The 22,680-nt window shown below is 38.4% G+C and overlaps 1 protein-coding gene and 1 non-coding gene across 2 annotated transcripts in view; both read right to left on the bottom strand.

Annotated features, from left to right (window-relative positions):
* Window positions 1–1,573: 1,573 nt before the first annotated feature.
* The window catches only part of WDR88 (WD repeat domain 88), a 23,531-nt gene continuing 2,424 nt past the window's right edge, over window positions 1,574–22,680 (bottom strand). The window contains exons 3-15 of the mRNA XM_054198814.1: window positions 19,386–19,474; window positions 17,486–17,549; window positions 16,852–16,990; window positions 15,813–15,942; window positions 14,283–14,315; window positions 13,101–13,285; window positions 11,614–11,696; window positions 9,315–9,383; window positions 8,821–8,913; window positions 7,386–7,447; window positions 6,481–6,564; window positions 2,885–3,037; window positions 1,574–2,570 (exon numbers count right to left, since the gene is read on the bottom strand). Of these exons, the coding sequence (XP_054054789.1) occupies window positions 2,899–3,037; window positions 6,481–6,564; window positions 7,386–7,447; window positions 8,821–8,913; window positions 9,315–9,383; window positions 11,614–11,696; window positions 13,101–13,285; window positions 14,283–14,315; window positions 15,813–15,942; window positions 16,852–16,990; window positions 17,486–17,549; window positions 19,386–19,474 (1,170 nt within the window). The 3' untranslated portion in view covers window positions 1,574–2,570; window positions 2,885–2,898. The remainder of the gene's footprint in view (window positions 2,571–2,884; window positions 3,038–6,480; window positions 6,565–7,385; window positions 7,448–8,820; window positions 8,914–9,314; window positions 9,384–11,613; window positions 11,697–13,100; window positions 13,286–14,282; window positions 14,316–15,812; window positions 15,943–16,851; window positions 16,991–17,485; window positions 17,550–19,385; window positions 19,475–22,680) is intronic.
* TRNAT-AGU (transfer RNA threonine (anticodon AGU)) lies at window positions 4,710–4,783 on the bottom strand. The gene has a single exon. It is a non-coding gene; the product is annotated as a tRNA-Thr (tRNA).

Here is a 22,680-nt window from a genome sequence, read left to right as displayed (position 1 = left end):
TCTCTTCCTATTACATACATAAAAAGGTATCTTAATTCATCCAAAGTTAATTTTTAAGGCTTTCATAAAAGCCTGGAACTATGGTCTTTTCTATTCCAGATGGAAAGTGTTTCATTAGGCTAATCCACCACAAGGCTTTACTTTCCACTCGTAACACATGAAAATGTCGGGTGAAAACCTTTAATCAGGCTCAGGCCAGAGCACTGGTGTAACTGGCTGATGTTGGAGCCACCGGACCGAGTCCTCTTGGCATGTATTTTGCATCTTTTGTATTTAAACCCTACAAAAGCAAGTCAAAGGCAGCCATAAAAACAGACACTGAATACACAAAGGTTAACATATTTAATGATAAAACCTCTGCCTTTCTAAACTAAAAGAGTTTTTGCCAAGATTGGGGCTGCACTGTACTACTCACCTGGGTCTTTGGTTACAGACTGCGCGTGAACAATCCAGAGCCTCCTGACCCATCCGTGCATCCGCATCTCGCATACTTTGTCCTTGCCCACACAAGCTACAAAATTAAGGCAAAGACAAGTAATGATTAAGGAAATAGTGCATTTTAGGAACCAGAGGAAATCATGGTTAAATGACCTACATGTAATGTCCACATAGAGGACACAAACAGTTACTGTTCAAGAATTTACACCACTTACTTCATCCCAAATTTTAAAAAGCGGGTGGATTTGCTCTCCCAGCTTAAATAATAAGACAGTACACTTACTATTGGCAACTAAATTATTCTTTGGTTCCACCTTAATGTGATTTCAGAGATTCATTACAGCTCTAAAAATGTTGAACACTGCATGCTTGGTGGATAAAGGACCAGAGCACAATTAACAATTCTAGGGATCTGTGTCTATGGCACGAATCGGACAGTGTCCCGTGTGAGCTCCTAGAAGATGCTTTTACAAAGGCTATCGTTTATCATATTTAGCTCACAAGGATTCCCTGTCTTTACCAGGTGTTAATCCGTTCCATCCGAAGGAGGCAGTCATTATGGGAACATGTCAGAAGAAATATGGTATGCATTCTTCTTTCTTACAAATTGTGGCCATTTGGTTTGGGCTTGGCATCAAAACATAGCATTTTTTACAATTAGAAAGATTTAAAGTCTTTTCTAAATACCCATCATAAGCTACCGATTATACTTACCTCTTCTCAGGCAATGTCAATCATATGTTGATATAATAATCACACACCTTCATGCAAAACGTTGTAATATTTTGAGAGATTAATAAAGGAAAAGTATCTTGACAGAAAAGTACTGCCCTGGAAAAACAGGTATTACATATATTTCTGCAAGGTAAGCATAAAATAATCTGAATAGCTAATAAGCACCTTCGACAAGAAGACTAAAACAGTCCTACATACTAAATTTTCAAGGAACATCTTCATTTAAACCCTTCGGAAGTTTTGTTTGCGAGTTTTCTTCCAGCCCATCACTGAGATGGAGTCAGCCGGGCGCCTTTTCCCAGAAACACTCCAAATGCGCATCTGTGGAGGCTGCCAGCGCTATTGAGAGGCTTAGCACCAGCATGACCTGACTGCAGAAAGACTGAGCTTTACCCAGAAGAAAAATAAAAACATGGCTTTAATAATATTGATTTTATCCAAAAGCTCAGAGTGCTTCATACAACATTAATTAACTCTCCCAGCAACTCTGTGAGATCACTAGGTATTATTATAATTTTGCAGAGGGCGAAAGAGATCAAAAGCTAAGAGCAGTGTGTCCAGAGCCCAGGAGCAGCTGAAGAGCCAAGAGTGGCACTCGACTGCAAAAAACCACACAGTCAACATGCACATTTAGCTTAAGTGTTAGTGATTTGTTTAGTAGTTTTAAACTACCTTAGAAACCTATCTTCGTAGAATTTCACATGATAAATAATATAGAAACTTTTGGGCATGACTAGTGTTCTGACATTTTAACAGAGGTTTGTTTTTTTGTCACATCCATTAAAACACTTGCACAATCCCGTTGATGAGTACGTTTCTTGGGTTTCTCACTCAAGCTCTCAATTTAGGAACTGAATATGACCTGTAACAGGAGAACAGCTAAAGGCCTTAATCCCGCAAAAACTTTTGTATGGGAATAGTTTCACTGAAGTTAGCTGGACTGACTGAATAGCCCAGCTGACTACTGCAAGGAAAATGGCCAATTTCAATAGGGACAGGCACCACTTTCATTTGTAAACCGGAATCTACCCAAATTTCCTGTTTTGGGACACTCAAAAAATTCAACCTTTCTTGAGACAGCTGAATTTTGCACGCTGTGTAGACAGCGCTTACCCTTCCTCTGTGCAATTGTATGGAAAAGACAAAAGGTAGTGCAAAACGTTGGGAAAAGTGAATGAGGAAGATGGACTTACACAGATGGTGTAAGTGATGAGCAGATGGACTCACACCTTTTTAGGCTGACGTATTACAGTCTGAAAGTATGCAAAGCCCCTCTCCAAGGAAAAGGCTGGTGGCAAATCTTGGAATTAAGTGAACACTGAAATATTGTTACTGTTGGCAGAACGGGCACATCCAAGCAAATTTCACATTGTTGAATTTCTTATTAATGTTGTTACCTAAATAAGAAATATAGCGAATTGTCCAGCACGGCAGGCCCTTCACCCAGGCAGTCTGTGAAAGCTCAGTGCTCAGATGAAGGGATTTCCTGAACACATATTTAAAACATGCAGGCATGAGCAAAAACAAGAAACCTATATGATGTATTTATATATCATTATGCATAAAAACCTATGCCACAGTTCATTCAATTTCTTTAAATACCGGTTTAAAATATTACTTCCCATGTTATGCAGATCACCCTAGAAGTCTGTTACAGAAGCTGGGGCTCCGTGTTTGTGACTAATACATAAAAATACAGAGTCGCTCTTACGGAATCCAGACGAATCATGTCTGTGCTCCTGAACCAACCCAGATTCTGTTTTTGTCCTCCTTCCTCAAATGTTTTGAGGCTTTTTTAGGGTGCCCATGCTGAAGTACACAGTGGCCAGCCCACTCTGGTGCCATCCTGGCCATCACGCCATTCCTGCGGATGCATCAAAAGAGAGTGTTAACGATTTTGATACAAACACCTAGATACGCATTATCACCGGCGGCTCTCACCTACAAGATAAAGAACAGAAACGAGATGGAACGTAACAGAGTGACCAGCACATACATATACCCACAATAAAGAGCCCCTCAGTCACCTCTCTCTACTGTGCCAGAGCTGAGAACAAGTTTGGTTACAAACAGCACATGCAAAAACTACCAGAGTGTTTGTTTTCCTTTGTTCTTCATTTCAGGCGCTATCTCCTCGTGCACAAAACCTGCAAGCAGAGGAACGGGAAAGACAGAGGAGTCGAGGGAGCGCCGTCCCAGCAGCCAAGGGTTTGGGGAGCTGTGAGGGCACGGATGTGTCTCCCCCACCCATCGCGCAGCCTCAGGCTCCACAGCCAGCCCCCTCCTCCAGAGCAGGGTCTAGTCCTGCGTTCGTGATGGCGGGATTGATTTGACACAAAACTGCTGGGGTTTCTTGATACTAAAATTTCACAGGTCGATGGACCCTGCACTTCATCTGTGGCTCGAAATCAGTGCTAGAGAGTGATGCGATTTGTACCAGCTACAAAGGTCAGAGGAACAGCAGCATCCTCACAAGATTTTTATTTTCAAAACTCTTTTTTCCTGCAGGATACAAACTGCCACTGGTTGAGGTGCAGCAGGAGACCTGGCTGACATTCACTGCAGCTTCTATTCCCCAAATCTTCCTTAATTTGCACTTTCCTACTGTCTCAAACTCTAGTTCTTTTTGTTTTCTTTTAGACAATGCCGATCTATGGGACACTAATCCCAAAATACTCCTAATTTTTAAATAACATATTGGAACTTGCAATTATGGCTTACTTATATTTATCACATATAAAATCCTATCTATGTTGCATTCTTACAGTACACACTACTCAAAGAAAGATTCCTGCAGGTAAATGCTGTAACCAAAGATGCTGATCCTAAACGTTAGACTTACACGTTGCATTTGGGGCTACTGACAGCTCCATCCCACCCACTGCAATTTGGATATGGATTCGAGTCCTGAAAACCCGACCCTCCAAACGCACCTGGGAATCTTTAGATCTGAGAACAGATTCTGCCTTTGTTTACGATAACACAAATTTGGAACTATTTCACTGAGCCTAGCTCACAAGCCTAACGGGGCAGGATTTGGCCCTTGATTTTTAAAGATGTCTAGGAAAACCTTCTGTCCCTCTGCTGTGTCGCTAATCGTGTGGACAGCACTGAGCACTGGTTACAACTTTCATTTGGAAAAGGCAGACTTTATGCGTCACAAGCAGGTAAGAAGAGGCAAAAGGCAGGTCTGGGTACTGCTGGGTGACAACAGCGCAGCATCAGACACCAAGCCAACAAGCGCTCAGACCGTAAGAGGAAGAAAAAAAGCAAGAATAGTTCCGTTTACCTAACTGAGAGGCTATTGATGATTTGGAGACATGAAAAAAAGCGCATTTGAGAGGCGTTTTCTGGGGTAGTGGGTGTAATTTTTGCCGAGCCCGCGTCGGGCAATGCTCTGCCTGAGTGACGGCGCCCCGATTTTTAAGCCCAGAGGAGGTTTTTCTCCCCGAGGACCCCGGCGCGGCCCCTCCCGCCCCAGCAATGCCCAGCGGTAAAACACCGCCCGCGGGCAAAAAAACCTTATCCGCCCGCACAGGCACCGCTGGGATTCGAACCCAGGATCTCCTGTTTACTAGACAGGCGCTTTAACCAACTAAGCCACGGCGCCGGGCGATAGGCTCAGCCTCCGCGCGACCTAATAGAGTGTCCCGACCCCTGCCGGCCCCGCCACGCTGCACGGCCACCGGGCCCCGCCGGGAGCGGTCAGAGGCTCCGGCCGAGGCTCAGCGGGGCGGGCGTCACCCGCGGCCCAGGGGAAAGGCAGGGCTCCGCCAGGCGCGGTGCTGTGGGCGGCGGTACGGGCTGGCGTTTGATTGCACCGCACGTGTAGAGACAAGGAAAACACATAAATGTCAGCGTTGCAAAAATATACTTAGGCGAGAAAGCTTACAGTTAGGCTCCGGTGCTGCCTTATCCCACAGCGCCTCGATTGCCCAGGGCTCGCGGCAGAAGATGCCAAGGGAGGATCAGGCCTCGATTATGTGCCCCAATCATCTACAATGATGCAAAAATTTAACATATGGTGTGCACGTGCACGCAGTGCGTATGTGCTTTATGATGTGTGCACACGCGTCACACCAGAGCGGTGTCACTGCCTGGGCAGACACGCGTGTCCCTACACGCTAAACGACAAGAGGATGTGGGCAGAGAGCCGTCGGAGCTCCCTGCGGGGCTGGCACCACCATGGTGGCCCCTCGGAATGGGCCACGGGCCCCCGCGGAGCTCGGCCCACAACCGGGGTGTGGGACAGGACCATGGCGCCGGCCCACCTGCGTCCAGCCTGCGGCCACAGCGCAGCCTGCACGGCACAGAGCCTGCCGTGGCCACTTCACAGGCATCCGAGGCATGTTTACAGCCACACTATAGATGTCATCCCCCAGTAACTCCTCCGGAGGGCACCGACCTGGTCTGCAACAGCCCGACACCTTTCTCCTCAGGCTGGGGCGGGGACTGAGTGAATTAGTCCAACTGTAGGGGTACAAGAGCCAGAAAAAATGCAGATAAATCTCCATCTTATTAATTGTCTGCAATTGCCACATTCTCCACAAACCCTGCGCTGCAAACACGAGCCGAGGGTGCAGGCGAGACCGGCGCGGGCCAAGGTCACACTAACTTGCGTGGCACCAACACCGAACAGGGGACAGCAATGGACAGAAAACAGTAATAAAACTTACTGATCTTACTAAAACCAGAGTGTAAGAACTCATTTCTCCTCTTTTTTTTTTTTCCCCCTCAATTTGGGAAACAGAAAGAGGATTCATTCAAAAGAAAATTTCCAACCTATTCACATTACTAATGCCAAATGAACCAAGCCTCTATAGAGCAACCGCTATTTTTCCTGTTTCAGGGCAAAAAACCGCAGCTTTGATTTTTCCACATGAACACAGTAAAGAAAGAAACAAAGAACACTTTCAACTCTAATATAACATTAATTATTCTAGGACTAATCTTTTCTAACATACAGAAATTGGTGCAGTATTACTAACTAGATTAAAGCCAAATTAATTCAACTGTAAAACACGCATTATTTTATATGATCTGTTTTTTAAAAAAAACAAACATGAGGAGCATAGACACAGCATTTTCTCTTAGCCCCTGTAACAAAACAATAATATTTAATTAAGGAGTAAAGAGGGGAAAAGAATGCTGGAAAATAATATGATTTATCATCTAATACTATTCAAAGCCATAAATCTGTAAAAAAAATTCTATTCCCTAGAAATATTTTTCATTTAATCTTGGATTCACGTGTAATTGTTGCTACATAATTCACATAACATAAACAAGGGGAAAAAATCTACCTACTTAGATTTCTTTGTATTCCACAGCTTGACTGCATTCCAGGCTGTCACATGCCCAGTTCCAACTATTTTCCCCACTTTTAAGTTCCTTTTAGAAAGAAATGTTGAAAAGGTTGAAAACACTATTTTTAGGAAAAAGGCTTCCAAACATTTTGAAACACTTAATCTTTTATTAATTGACATTCTTACATATACTGAATAGCTGTAATCCTCTCAGGGCTGCTCCTAAGAAAGGGTAGACAAAATACCAGGCTCCTGCTGGAGGGAGCCTTTATTACAGGGAACTCATTCGTGCTGCACCGTGTCAGACACGAGCCACAACTTCCTCTCAATGCCTGAAAGCTCCTTTACGGAATTTTTTTAAGGGGTATGGCATAAAGTCAGAAAAAAGTTCACGGACTTATTCAAAAAAACTCTTTCTGATGTCCACTGACAGCAAAGATTCTTCGCTTGCCATGGTAAAGAAGAATGGTTTATCTAAAGAACAGAAGGAAACCTGTCAATAATTCACATATTTTCTTCAGTAAATTGAACTTGGAACTAGTGTATTCATTTAAAATTGTTTAAAATTTCCCACAGAACAAGTCAGTCATTCTATTCTCTAGTACGGTGCAGCATAAATAAGATTTCTGCTGCTGGGGATTTTATTCTTTACCCAATACATCACAGCTATTTAATGGATTAGTACGATGTATTTTATTATTCGTCATGCAGAATACTATGGTAGAGCAACGTTAGAGGAAAGTCTTGGCTTTATATGTGTATTACATAAAGATGTACAGACACTCCATTTACTCTTAAATGTGTTAACATTCCAAAACTGCTAGATTAATTTAAAGATCAGGAGAAACAGAAGGTGGCATCGGCAAAGTCTGTCTCACTGGAGAAGACAGACGGCAGAACACACACCTGGATATCACTTCAGAGTCACTACGCTGCAGGCATAAGAATGGTTTTTCACATTCTTCACACTGGTGTAAATATAACAAAAAATGGCATTTCAGTTAATCATCTGTGTCAGAGAGATATATATGTACACATATATCGGCCTGATTTTTGAGATGCACCGAGTGATATAGCTGTCGTAAACTTGACACAGATAGTGCTGCTCAAAACTCGTTCCTGGGAAGAATGGTTTGGAGGTTTTCTCCTGAGTAAAATTATATTGTATGTGAACTCCGATTTTATTTTTTTTAAGCTGTTAGCTGTTCTGTCTGGGTGATAATCACTAGGTGGTTTGGGGCTTTTTTTGCTTACTTTTTTTTAACCTGTTATCTGACTAAAGGAGAAATGTATAAAGAAAAAGTAAAAAAAAAAAAAAAAAAGAAAGGAAAATTGATACATAACAATAATTTTAGATTAACTATGAACCCACTTTAGTAAGTACGAAGTTTTTCTGCTGACAACACACATACTCAGGAATTTTAACCCACTTCTATCAGAGTCACCATAACATTGATTCCCAGTTTGCTAATTGGGAAACTATTTACAAAAAATAAGACATTTTTCTAGTTGTTTGGTATGCTTTAAGTATTGCTAAAATGCACCAAAAAGATCCTTTCCTGTACCAATTTTATTCTCAAATTTCTGTTAATCAATACTCTTAGGAATGTACACATTTTCACTGCTGGTACATTTACGAAACTTACTTAAAAGCTTAAAAAGCTATATGCTGCTTTAGAGTACCTCCTGTTCATCAAGAATTTCTCATTAAAATATTATAGAAATAATAAAAAAGTTCTTTTTCGTGCCATTTCACTTAATGGTTATTGACAAGGGGAAAAATACACACAAGACCTTGCAAATCCACTACCAAAACCAATTGAGAGACTGCAATATAAAGCATGTTTCAGTGGCATCAAGCTTGTTAATGTTCTTCTTTCCTAATATCTATTTGTAATTCCTGTTTTAGAAGACAGAATACACGCAACTTTAAAAAGACACTCCTCAGAATTTGTATAAACTGATTTATGTCCAGGAGCACATGAATATTAACTGCCTTGATTTAGTAATACTTCTATATAAGCAGCCAATTACTCTGCGCAAGCACCAGGTGTAGAAAACCAAAATATGTTTGTTTTCAGAAGTACACATATGTGGCTGCTTTCCAAAAACAAAAATGCACCTGTATACGAAAACGGGTGTCCCTACCAAAATAAATTTAAAAAAGAAGTGTTATTACTACACCCCAGTCCCAAAAAAGGATTTGACAATCTTGGCAAATAGAGAACAAACATGATGAGTTTTGTGTTCTCAGCCTAGAAATCTGACAGCTTCCCTTTAACATTCAGATTTTCTTTCTGAATAAAGTATGAGGTGTGGTTAAAAAATAAAGCGATAGAACCTGAGCAATTTTTGAGCCTCTTGCTTTTCTGCTTTCTGTCACTGAAGAAATATGATCCATCTTTTCAATATTCCACAATCTCAAAGTAGAATCCTGAGAAAAAGATGCAATTATTTTGAGGTATTTGCATATTACCAAAAGAGTGATTTACATAATCATTTCCATAAGGATGAAAACTCATCTCATCAGATGAACCCTCTCAAATATGAGAGCAAAACTCTCTCACATTTAAATATCATGTCTTTGGAAACAACCTTTAGCAATCTTAAAACTGCCTGCACGTTTTAAAATAACCAAAAATAAACATACTTATCAAATTCTTTTACAGATTTTCTGTAATTACTTGAGGTAAATACTGATTACAACTTATCACTTTCATGAACAACTTCACCACTGTTAAATTTCATCAAAAAAAGAAGCTGAAAACAAGGGAGGAAATCTTCACATCTATTTATAAGCCAGCTCCTGAAACCACACAAGGAATTAGTGATTACCTTTGAGGCTGAAAGAATCCATTTCTTGTTTTTGCTAATCGCGACATCTGTCACCCAGTCCCAATGACCCTACGGTAAAGTAAAATTTAACTATAACACAAGGAAAAAACACTTTATTATTTTTATTATAATAAAAAGACTATTTGTACCATAAATCCATTTTGAAATGCAGTGAGAAAACTCTTATCTAGATTACCTCACGTCCAGTCAAGGAAAAAATGTTACTGTGACGTTCATACTTTCCTACATAAACCTGAAAAGAGTAGCTGTTATGATCTCTGGTTGCCAAACCACCAGCTGTAGCACTCAGGAGAACAACAGCTACACAGTTATAGGTTTGAGCTACATTTAAGCACAGGTCCTTTCTATTTTTGTATAACAGTTTAATAAAGAATTGTAAAGGGCGATTTGACTTCTAATACTCATTACCTAAAAAAATATTGAGGCTGTTTATCACACGATAATGGAGGAAGAGCAGTGGGAACAGACAGCAGCTTCCCCCCATTTTACGGAAGGAAGCCAGTTCTGAGAGCAGGCCAAGCCAAGCAGCTGTAGCCAATATCCTCCTTCCGACAGCACCGCTGATTTGAGGCTAACAGCATTGAGTTGGCATGAGAATAGAAACAGGCTAAAATCTAAAATTAATTATTTATTCATTCCAACTAGGGACGTTATTCAAACAGGAATGGTATTAACAGATGAAATTCCTAGAGTTTAGGAAGGCACGGTGACATTTTGATAGACAAATGCCACACCTGAGAAATACAATAGAAAGATTAACGTATATTTTTCCAGCACAGAATAGTCGTCAAACGTGCATACATAAAATGTGGGATTTATAGCAGAATCTTTAAAACGTGTTTTTAGATTGAGTTATGAGCCCGGAATATAATTATACCAAGGCATGGATACTAAGCTGGAATTCTCCATAGTTACCAAGATATTAGCATTTAAACAGATGCCTTCTTTTTTTATGGGAGACAGTCTGTTACAGTGATTACTGTGAGCTGGGAAATCTGCAGTAGCTGTATTACGTAAAGCCCCGATGCAGGTGAAGAATGTGTACTCTTAGTGCTTAAAAGGTTTAATCAGGACAGTTCCAATTCTGGAGGGCAGGTAAGCTTAATTTAGGGTAACGGGTGAGAAGCACAGGCTTATGAGCTCTCCTGCATGAATATGCTACCTTGAACGCAACAGCAGTTGAAAGCTATTTTTAAGCCCAAGGTTTGGAAGGAAAGTGGGTTTGTTCATGAGGTTTCCTGAGATCTTCCAAGTGGGTTTGTTCATGAGTGTTTTAACTAAGCCTGGAATAGTGTAAGGAAAAAAACAAAGTCCATTAAAATCATATTTTCATAAGATAGGAGAGAGCCAAGCTTGCAAATCTGAAGTGTGACATTGCTTGACTTCTGTGAAATTAGTATTTGCAAAATGCATGCACATAGCTTTATGAATACTCTTAATCCTTTTCTTGACCCACGTCTCATCATTAGTTCAAGTCTTGTGGATTGTTTCCACTAAAATAAGAAACCAATGAAGGTATGTTTGCAAAAAATAAAGTCATGATGGCACAAAAAAACCCCAACCTAATGAGCGTTGGACTTTTTTTTGATTTTATGCAGGAATTACTTACTGCGTCAAATTTCGATAGTATTACCATGGCTATGGAAGAAGAGAGGAGTCCTAGCTCTAAGCAGGGATAGCTGAATACTAAATAGCCACCTCATTTACAGAATTGTCCATGCTAAAAAGTACTGTAACATGGTGAACCACTTCCCTGTCATTATAAGCAGTAATGTAAACTACGTAACCTAGGGACTGAGCTCAGCTTGATAACCTCAACACCGATATTTACATATTATTTTTTTTAACGTTTCCCTTTTACATGTACTGTTTTCTGTGGACATAAGCAAGGATGTAAACATACAGATATACAGAAGAGTGTGGCATTTCAAAATGAATATATGCACTAGCCAGGCTCTTGTTACTTGCTGGAAGAAACTCTCTCCCAAAACGCAGGTACAACTCCATTCAATAGAATCCTTAAATGAGTTGTTCATAAAAAGAGAAATGCAATAGCTTATTAACAACTGACTTGACAAAGGTAATATCTTTGTAGCTAATTGTGTAAGAATATACTGCTCTATGAAATTAAATCACACAAATTAGGGATATATTCCTGCCTGTATCTAAAAAGGACGGGCAAGAGTATTTGTAAGATAATGAAATATACAATGCTTTTAAATCAGCAATACATTTTACACCTTCTCATCAAACTAGTGACCAAATAAGAGCTTGGTACCTTTACGCTTAGCTTTTTACAGCCTGCTTCTGTATCCCATATAGCTATAGTTTTGTCATATCCGCCAGACACAACAAGTGATGCTGAAATATAAAATCAGAACACTATATTTTATCTTTGCTTTGTCATACAGACTAATAAGACAGGCCCCTTCTAGCAGTGAGTCACATTTTGTAAAAAAAAATATAACAATGAGCTATTAGTCATGCCTTAACAAGATCACAGAAGTTCCTTTTGGCTATTTGTTAATGTTCTTAATTTTTTAAATATTTATACATAAATTTAGCAAACACACAACTGAGTAGAAAAAAAAAAAACATACATGAAAATTTTGTTGACTTAGAAAATTAAGGAGATACCTTGTTTAAAAATGAAAACATAGAAAATACTTTTAGAATTGTTAGGTCAGCTGTGAATAAAAACAAAAAGTAGAGTTTCATGTGGAAAGCATGCTTTCAGATTCCAATATTCATAGGCCTGTCTGCATTTGCATGTCTTCAAGCCACAGGTACATTTTTCTCCAGAGCTGCTATTTATTTATTTATTGAGTTGCCTAACACAGAAGGCAGTTTGGGTACGACTGCAGATTAACCCGCTGTCAGCAGTTCAGGAGTCATCTCTACTGGCGTATTCAGATGTGAAGTTGCAAGAGAAAACAGCCAATTAGATCACAATGTACAGAAATTCGTATTAGTCCATCCAAGTGAAGAGAAGCTGATTCAGTGCAGCAGGAGTTTGCAGTAACACTAATTTCATGTTGTGGGGGCACTAGGAGTTGTCTATGATCTAGTGAAAAGTCATTGAACTAGGGCAGTAAGAAATAGCTCCCCACTCCCTCCACTCAGATGTAGGTAAACTGGAGAGTCTGTTTCTTCCTCCTGTTCTCCTCCTATTCATCCAAGCATTAAGGAGACATCAAGTTCTAGGTGCCAAATTGTCTTGCTCTAAACTCATAAATATCATCTACTTTGAACATGGTAGTTTGCGTGCCCATCAGTGTAGCTGAGAACATCCACGAAGTTCTCCAGAAGTACATTACTACCATATGGTGTTTGGGCTATGAAGTAACATTACTTTTGGGGATACTAGCACAGAGATACACATCTTCCTAATTATTACAGATCAGTACGGTATTTACTGAACATGTTTTTTCAACTAAATAATGTTAGGAGAATATCCACAAGTGCTAAATTAATCTTCTAACATCATATTGTATTGTGCTTTTATTCCCTTACGGTCTTTTTATTGTATCTCTTGATGGGTATATCAATTAAACAAGTGTCCCAGTTGCCTGGTTAAGACAGAACACAGACCATCAACTTTAATTTACTTATTTATATGGACATCAGTTTCTCATAATTAAACATGTTATCTTGGAAATGATGAATTGGTTACCTACATGATTAGAGTGGTCACTTGTGGCTCATCTGAGATGTCCTATACATAGCTATTGAGATACATCATGCACTCGTATTAAGATAACTCACCATCTTGGCTAAAAAGGCAGGAACTAACAGAACCCTCGTGTCCTTGGCTCAAGGAAATGGGTTCATGACACTGAAATTCTCCTGTCTTTATGTCCCATATTTTTAAGCTTCTGTCCCAGGATGCTGTGCACAAGTAATGACCATCAGAGGTAAAGCAGCAATCTGAGATAGCGTTGCTGTGTCCCCTGAAACACAGATGAAAAACACAGGAAGAGCAAGCTTTTTTTTTTTTTGGTAACCATTACAAAAATCTCCCAAAGAGCCTCCTGCAACATTGAGCACCCTGTCGCCATCCAGTAAAGCACCATCAGCACGTTCTGAATTTTAACCACATGAACAGTTCTGTGAAATCTCTGGACACAACCTCACAGCCAGCAGCAGCAAGGGCTTAAACCCCTTATTGGTTTGGGTCATTTTGCAGGACTGAACCCTAGCTGTTAAGTGACAAGTGACCAGCTTTTTTTTTTGTTGTTGTTGTTGAGTGCAGCTTAACAAGAAAGTGTTCAGCAGCTAAAACACAACCACATTTTACTAAAAGCAAGTTACCAAAAAAGCCATCCATTTTTCATTAAATAAATCCCATGCATCCATCTCAGCATGTAAGTTTCAACTTAAACATTAAGAGGAAAAAATTAAACAATTCTATATTAAAGTCCAGTTTTGAAAGCAGCGATACCCATCAGATAAGAAATCTGGACGTTCCAGAACTGGGCGAGGACTCTAGTGCTTCCTGAAATCTGCAGCGAGGAAAGGATTATGAGCATCTCTTACAGGAAACAATGCTGTAGTCACTGCAATTTAGAAGCAACAATACAATCTTCCAGATTGAATTTCCCATGCAAAGTAATTCCTAATCCCTCAAAGAAAATTTTATTACAGTGTTTAAAGGCAGACTCTCTCTCTGATTATTGTTTTAAGAATTCAAAGCTAAATTGGTTGAGTTTATTTAAAGGCACTGATATTTTTAATGGCTGATTGGACATGTCTATTGTTGCATACTTCCTTCTTAAAATGATAACAATATCCTAAATTGACATAATGTTTTTACGGTATTACAGACTTTAGCGAGAGATATAAGAGTTTAGCACGTGAAAGCTCAGGAGATCATACCGAGCCAGGCTTCTGGCACCGGGCACAACCTTCTCCAAAAGCATATAAGGAAAAATGATCTGGAAAAAACACCTCTGTACTCGGAGAACGGCCATAACTGGTTCACTGTGAAAATGAAAGTACATATTGAGCTGGGGTTCACAGCATCTGTCCTGAATCCAGTCCTGTTTCATGCTTCCATTAACAATATAGATAATGAGATAAAGAGTATAGCTATGAAATGAAGCCAAAGAGGGTCTGCAGTTATACAAGGGAGAAGATTAAATTTCAAAATTATCTTCACAAACTGAAGAAATTATCAAGAAACTAAAAGGGTTAATAGTCTCTATAGGAAACAATGCTGTCGTCACTGCAGTTTACAAGAGTCTTTAATCAATTATCTAACAGGCGTGCTGCCTGATCAGGTCAATTTTGTCAAGTCTGACATTCTGTAGTAACGTAGAAATAATCAGCTGCACAGGTAAGGGGTGGGAACAATGGACTACATCACAGTTCTGCAAAAAAAGGATGCAACAAATATTGACTCCTCTTCACCATCACGCTGTCAAAAAAAGAGTAGATCTCATCCCAGGATGTATGAACAGAGGCACATCCACAGAGAAGGATGTAATATTAATAAATTTCCATTTTTTTCCAGTTAGAAGGAATACTGTTTACATTACAGGGCCATAAAATTCAAGCAGAATGTGGGCCAGTTGGAAAGATCTCGGAGATCAGCAACAAGAATGGTCAGTAAAATAGGAAATAATAACTAAATACTAAATTAATAAGGATAGTTTAATCTACTGAAAAGATGACTTGACAGATATAATAGAAGTTCTTGGATATATACAAAAACGTAGAAGAAAACAAGGGAATAATATGATCTCCATGTCTGCAGTGGATCTAAACAGAAACATGTGAGCTTAAGCTGCAGCCAAAATAGTCCACCTTAGGAAAACCTTTCTAATGATCACCACAGTAAGGCATCGGAACAGATGGTTTGGAAGCCTGTGAGGTCTCCTCTGGAGCTCACGAGAAGCAGAGCGGATCATCCTGAGGTTGCTGTGAGGCCCATGAATTTTATGATCTGGTTGCAGTGCAAAGCCTAATTATCACAAAATATTCTGTAAGAACTCTTGATTAATTATCAGTTCCCAACATCTAGATATATTTTCTCCTTTTCCTCTGTATTATTTTTGCTTCACTCCATAATGTTTTTAAAGACTTCACTATTATAAATATTTTATCTCCTCGTTCATCAATGATTGCACATTTTTACTAATTAGTAGAAATGAGAATGTGAAGTTTACACTGCAGTATCATATTGCATATGCTATCTTCTGCCTCTATGTATACCCAAGAACCTAGAAGCTCTAAAAAAAATATTACTAGAAATGCTTACAGTCATCAAAATACTATTTTTCAATTATTTGCAGCAGGAAGTTCGAGTAGAACATTTTATTCACACTTTCTATATGTGTCATTTGCTTGCATATTACTTTATTAAGTTCAACAATTATTGTTCATTTTCTCTAGTACAAATCTTAGCATAAATTTCACTGGTAATTGTAAAAGAAACAAATAATGCCATGCATAATTAACTATAGTATTGTTTCTTACTCATTAATTGTAATCGAGGTGGATCGTGTTGTCATATCCCATAGCTTTATGGTCTTATCGTACGATACTGAAGTCACTCTTTGGTTATCAGGGTGAAAACAACATCTTGTGATTGTACTTTTGTGATGACCTACCCAAAAAGCACCAAGTGAGACTATTAGTTATTTTGAATAATTACATCTGGATCTCAGAACACAGGTCTGAAAGGCAGAATTACCCATAAGATCTACACATCAGTTTCCAAAACGCTGTCATTTCCAAATTGCTGTTTCAGTGGCTAGGACAGCTCTCAGCGAAAGGAAGGCCTCATCGTTAGTGCAGACAGTATGAAATACGAACCTGTACCCAGGTGCTCAACATTCAGTTAATGTAAATCCACATGCTGCCCGGTAGTAACTTATTTCTCTGCTCCATTCCTGCAAATAAGTCTGGAAGTGTGGCCCCATAATGCCAATGACAGTTAACTGCTCAGACTCTTAGGGAGCACTTAAGCAGGTAATTATTCTTTAAGAATGCAAATAGCTACATTAAAATAATGTAAACAAAATATGTCCTGATAGTGTCACCTAACAGAAGCAGTTCTAATGAAGCTATTTCAATCCATTTGTTGCACTTTTTATTTTTAAATGCAAATGATTTTACCACCAGGCTCTGATTCACAGGAGCACGTTAAGCATAGGCTAATTTAACATTTGTAAGACTGCTCATATATTTAGAAGCTGATTCTGCAGGAACGGCAAACTCCCTGACCTGCAGTCCCGATTGGAAGCTTCCTGGGACTGAGGTCTCACTAGTGAAATTACCTTCAAAGGGAAAGTATGTTTCAAAAAAGAATCACCGTTGGTCTAATTTTGGCCCATTATCTCCTTTTTATAAACCTATTCTAAGAAATACTGGATTTAATGTCTTACAGATAACTTTCTTTTGCCTTTCCGAAGTAAGGATATTTGAACTGAATTAATTCATTTTCTCAATTTTTCATAAGAAATAAAAAAAAATAAAAGCTGCATAAACAAGATGTAAAAGTGATAAATCTTACCTTGGATACGTGACACTACTGTTGCACTTTCTGCATCAAAAACATATATGGTATTTTCTTTGTCTGAACCAGATATCACGTATCTACCATCACAAGAAATATTACATGAAGTTACAATGCCTTCATGTTCTACTGTCCACTAAAGAGAAAACAGAAGGTTTTAGAAACATGCTTGAGGGTCAGAGACAGTTTTACAGCAGACTTTCTATAACCTGTAAGCAGATTCAGATATTACTGAATTTTGATATAACTGTGTTTTGGTGAAAGTTGATAGATGTCTTTATATCCAATTTTTCTATTTTTGCATCAGCAATAAATTTAAAATCAGACAAAGCCACCCTGCTCAAATCCTAAAATGATAATTTAATCAATCTTAAATGTATCTTCTGAGACAGGATATTATTATCATACCTATTTGTACGTGAAATAACTGAGAAATGTTCATCAAGAGACTTATCCAAGATCAAGCAATTATCAGTACCAAAACTAGAACTAAAAATCAAGCCTACCAACCCTAAGTATATTGTATTGTCCTACGAAAGAATGTTTTGTTTTCTTATTTTTCAATAACAAAGCAATAAATCTGAATTTTACAGTTGTACCTTCTGCAAGATGCATTCAAAAGGATACATACAAGCATTTTTCCTGTTTCCACATCCCAAGCCTTGACAGTGTTATCATATGATGATGTTACCACTCTAAAAATGATGTTAATGAAAACAGCAATCAATGTTTTCACTTAAAAGAATGACAACATTTAATGACAACATTTAATTCTGTCAATGATTTGACATCCTCACCCCCACTAATTTAAAATAGATATTTAGGGTCCACAGCAAAAATTATTGCATAGCTTAAGTTTTATATTTCAGACAGAAACTAATAATAAAATAATAAAATAAAAAAATAAAATAATAAAAATGTCACATGTGTAATTTTCAGTGCAAGCAGTCAACTCAATTTAATTTCATCCATTACAATATATTTAATCATTTCTAACGTTAGAATAATTTTAAAGCCATTATCATGTCTTTTCTTTAATGAATGTGAAGTGTTCTTGTCAGTAGGGTTTTTTGGATTTTCAGTGGTTATGTTGCTGGGTAACCCTCTACCACAAACACGGCTCTGCACAAACACAAAGCCACATTAGACAACAAAGCTATTCAATAAAGTTTACTAAAACTGGCAGGTTTCCATGAAATGGAAGGTCAAATAGTTTTCCCTCACATAGTTTTATTAAAATATTCCTGTATATCTAAAGTAATATTTATATTGAAAGTCACTAGATATGACAAATATTTTTAGCACTATTTCGGCTTTTTATTTTGATGAAGTTCATAAACTGTCACTTTTATGCATTTTGCCTAAGAAACTCGATGCATTCATATCCTAACAACTAAAAATACAATTATATTATTAAAATATTTTTATTTTCCCCATATGTGTATACTTCCTGCAACCAAAACAATCTCTGCTCCTAAACAGAAACACGTAATGCAAAAGACCACATGAAGTTTCTGAACTGGTAGCATTTTTGATTGAAAAGTGGTTTCCAGGGCCATATACAATGGCATTTTACTTGCTATTTAGCGATTTTCAAGAATATACAGAATTGCCATAGGGAGCGTAGTATGTGTACTATCCAGTGATAAAAAAACTAATCTGTCAACTCTACAGTTTGACAAAAAATTACTTGAACTGTGACCTAATGATAAAATATGCCAGGAATAGTACCTCTAGAGGCACTGCATGACCTACTTAACTGAATGTTAATATATGCTGCAGTTGTTTTAATTACTATGTCCACAGATTGACACTGGCTTAGGATGCATTTCTTCTTTAATTGACAAGACAGGCTTAATGGAAAGGCTATAGAATATTAATAAACAATACAGACAGAAGAGATCCTTTATGAAGGTATAAATCTCACTGACAGAAAGAACCCCCGAACCTTGCCTAATTCCATGTTGTTCTTTTATACAAGTCATATATATTTATATATCCCCTTCAGAACATTTGGCAAAGATAGATAGACTTCCAGCACCATATAACTCAAGAACAGTATTAGACAAGTCCTTTGCCATAAAAGACGCCATAATCTATTAGACTATTCCAACACTCAATTTAGACAATAAAGAGATTCGTGTTTAATTCAGCAGACATCGTATGCAAAGCATAAAAGATTTAAGAGCTCCTGTGCAAACTGTAGATCAGAACACGGTGAGATTTATGGTAGTTCATGTGGATGAAGGAGTCTGGCAGTAAACGGTCTGCTAGCAGAGTATGGACAGCATAAATGAGTGCAAGGATGGAGAGTGGAAAAGTAGCAGTGTATGGGGGAAGGGAGATGTAAGAGAAAATTATAACAGAACAACTTACTATGCAGCACAAAAGTAGTTTGCCAAGTTAGGAAACCATAGGAAGGATTGAAAAAGTAACTTATTTGTACTAAGTGTTTCCACGTGCACTGAAATTGAACCTTGAAATCACAAAACCATCACTTTTTTTAATAAATTAAGATAGAAAATGGTCACCTTCTGTCATCAGGAGTCAAGTTGCACTCAGAAATTGGGGCGGTGTGTTCTTCTTCAAAAACTTGAATAGGAAAACCTCTATCAACATCCTTGAATAAATCCAAATGAGTTTGATTAAGAAGTGCTTTGCTAAATTGTAAAAAAATACAAAGCATCACAAAATAAGGGAAAACAAAACTTGTGAAATCAGTAAAGTTAGTCTTGCTTTAGTTACTCTTACAATCTCAGACTCTCTATTCCTTCTTTTCAAGACTGACTGAAACACAGTTCTTCATCTGCCGTACCCAGACTTCTATTTATCTCCTTCCCATCACAATAGTTTTCACCAGAAATTTCTTGAAAAGAGTTCCCCTTAGACTCTCACATCCACGCCGATACCTAAATCCTGGCAAGTGTCTTCATAACCAAATATATGGCTTCCCATTTTCATTCACATTGTTAAAACTCATGTTCTCAAGGCCTGCCATCCCCGTATCAATGACTGCAACACCATTTTTTTCACAAATGCACTCTCCCCATGTGCAGTGCTTTTCCACAGATTTCCCTCTAGTGTCCGCATAATGTCATTGTCTGTGTTCCTTCACTGATTCCTCGTTCTCAGTCACAAATACAAGCCTCTTGTCTTCAAATACAAAGCTCTGTGATTTATTCCAGACATTATCTCCCTTCTGCCCCACCTTTGATGCCAGCCTTTGTCACTCAGTTGTTACATTTTCAAAATTTTTGAGTTCCCCTTTGCTGTCCTTCGTGTTTTGAAGGAGTCACCTATAAATAACTGGAAATCTTTCTTGTAATACAAAATCCCACGTAAATGCCTGTTTTGTGACTCCTACAACAGCAGATTGCTGCAGTGCTGAGATGATGAGCCATACTGCATTACTGGCTTATCATAGAATCGTTTAGGTTGGAAAAGTCCCTTAAGATCATCAAGTCCAACTGTTAACCTAGCACAGACAAAACCACCACTAAACCATGTCACCACGTGCCACATCTACCCGTCTTCTAAATACCTCCAGGGATGGTGACTCCACCACTTCCCCGGGCAACCTATTCCAATGCTTGAATACCCTTTCAGTCAAGAAATTTTTTGTAATATTCAATCTAAACCTCCCCTGGTGCAACTTCAGACTATTGTATTTCTCTATCAGCTTCCATCTATCTACTTAGTCTGTTACACAGAGTTTTAAGTGATTTCAGGAAGGGACTATATTTTTGTCATATGTGTGTAACGCTCAAAGCATAGTGCAGTCCTAACCCATGAGTAAAGCCTTGAAGTTCTTTAGTAATACAAATAAAAATATGAATCAAGTTTTACAAATGGATCATGGTGCCCAACTGTGAACATCAAAACAAAAAACCCCCAGGAGGACTGCTGACATGCAGAGTAACTCACAGATCAAAAGTATCAGAGGATCAGTTATCATACGGTTATCTAGGTAAATAATCTTTTATTTCCACAATTAACACAATTATTTCTATTACATTTTTGTTTGCCTAAGTACCAAGAGGTTTCAGAATCAGTCTGGAAGCAGGCAACATAAACTCCCTTCATGGTGTGTGTGTTCTTTTATTTGTCTTAAATATGAAAATAAAATCTTGCACCCCTGACTACTCCTCTCCTTTTTAACATCAACTGTCAAATCTCAGATCTAGAGCTGCTTCCTGACAAGGACTTTCCTCTGAAGGAGTGATCCTGCTAACTTGGCAGCTCTTGGTAACAGACAAAACTGGAGTGAAAGTAAATTTATTTTACACTTTTTCACTTATTTTCTGAATGTGTGTCAACGCATTACAGGCCTAACAACTGACATTACATCATTAGGAATGTCCCTAAGACTGAAGGGGAAAAAAACCCCAAACAGATCAAAAAGTTACCATATGTTCTTGTTCTATTTTTCTGAGTCAAAAAAAGCCTTGTAGTCACAACTGCCCTTCTAGACTTATCTAGTCTATTAATCATAGAATCATAGAATCTTCATGGTTGGAAAGGACCTTTGACATCGAGTCCAACCATACACACACACACACAAAAAACCCCAAACAAACAAACTGTCAGTGAGATACTGTCTGTTCTCGAGAGGGACTTCAAATGCTTTCTCAGTACACTCAATTATTTCATATCTACTCTTTCCAAGGAAAAAAAATACAAAAAAAATATAGAGAACCCCAAAGTGAAATCATCAGGGCTGGCCTAGCCCCACGCGGCCGAGTCCTCCGTGCTCTCCTGAATTCTAATTGCTTCAGCTGTTCCAGCAGAGGAGGAAATCAGGCTTGTCCAGACAAAATTCACCTTACCTAAATAAACGAACATAATCCTGCCTATACATTGCTGTCAGAAAGTTCCCAATACTCTGGCACTAACACTTTTAAATAGATTCTGAAAAATAAGTATTGTTCAAAAAGTGCTGAGTAAGTCTTTCTTATAAAAAATTGTAAAGATAAAATTTCTTAGACAGATTAACCCTTCCACACTTCAGGCAAGTGGCAGATCATAGCCTTTACAGAAAAAAGAACATTCATGGATCTACTGGGCTTAAAAACAATTAATCGATTATCTTCTTATTTTCGGGTCTTGATTTCAGTTTACTTACATGTAAGACAGCTGAATAACATTTCACTGAAGACAGAAAAATACAAGTTCCAGGTCTGAGTTCAGACAAAGCAGAAAAGTTTGGAACTGTCAAACTGAGAGTTATTAAACTGTAAATATCATGACTAACACACTGAGATACTTATTTCTCCTGTCTACAATATTTGCTTAAGATCTCCACGTCTGTTTATTTTGGAACTGATCATGGAAAGCTGGGACTTTTTTCATTCTACACTGCCTGATTTCTTGGATCTAGCCATCCAGAGCTCCTGGATAACATAATGGTGCTAACCTGAAAATTGCCTGGGCCTTCTACACTTTTGGGCTTTTTGGCTTTTTTTCAGTACATTCAAAAAAGGGTTCGGATTATGGTGGAAACCTAGTACTGCACTGGTAATCAGCCATCCCTTTAGATCCTTTATAAAATTATTTCATCTGTATTCGTATCATATTAAGGCATTACTACAACTCATTACCAACTCTTGAATCAAGACACGACTGTTCAATACACACCAGATCTCAGTCCCCACAATCTGTTTAGCACAGCTACATTGTCATTTGCTTCCATGAAATTCAAGGGTTCACATAACCATACGCATCCAAGCTACATTATAGACTAAATTTAGATGTGATCACCCGGAATCCATACACTTCCACAGTTCACATCCCACAACCGCCCTCTGCCCAGGCTGGCTGGAATTTTAG

Source organism: Rissa tridactyla, chromosome 4 (genome assembly GCF_028500815.1).
Source record: "Rissa tridactyla isolate bRisTri1 chromosome 4, bRisTri1.patW.cur.20221130, whole genome shotgun sequence".
Classification (NCBI taxonomy): domain Eukaryota; kingdom Metazoa; phylum Chordata; class Aves; order Charadriiformes; family Laridae; genus Rissa; species Rissa tridactyla.
This window is presented reverse-complemented; position numbering and strand designations above follow the sequence as displayed.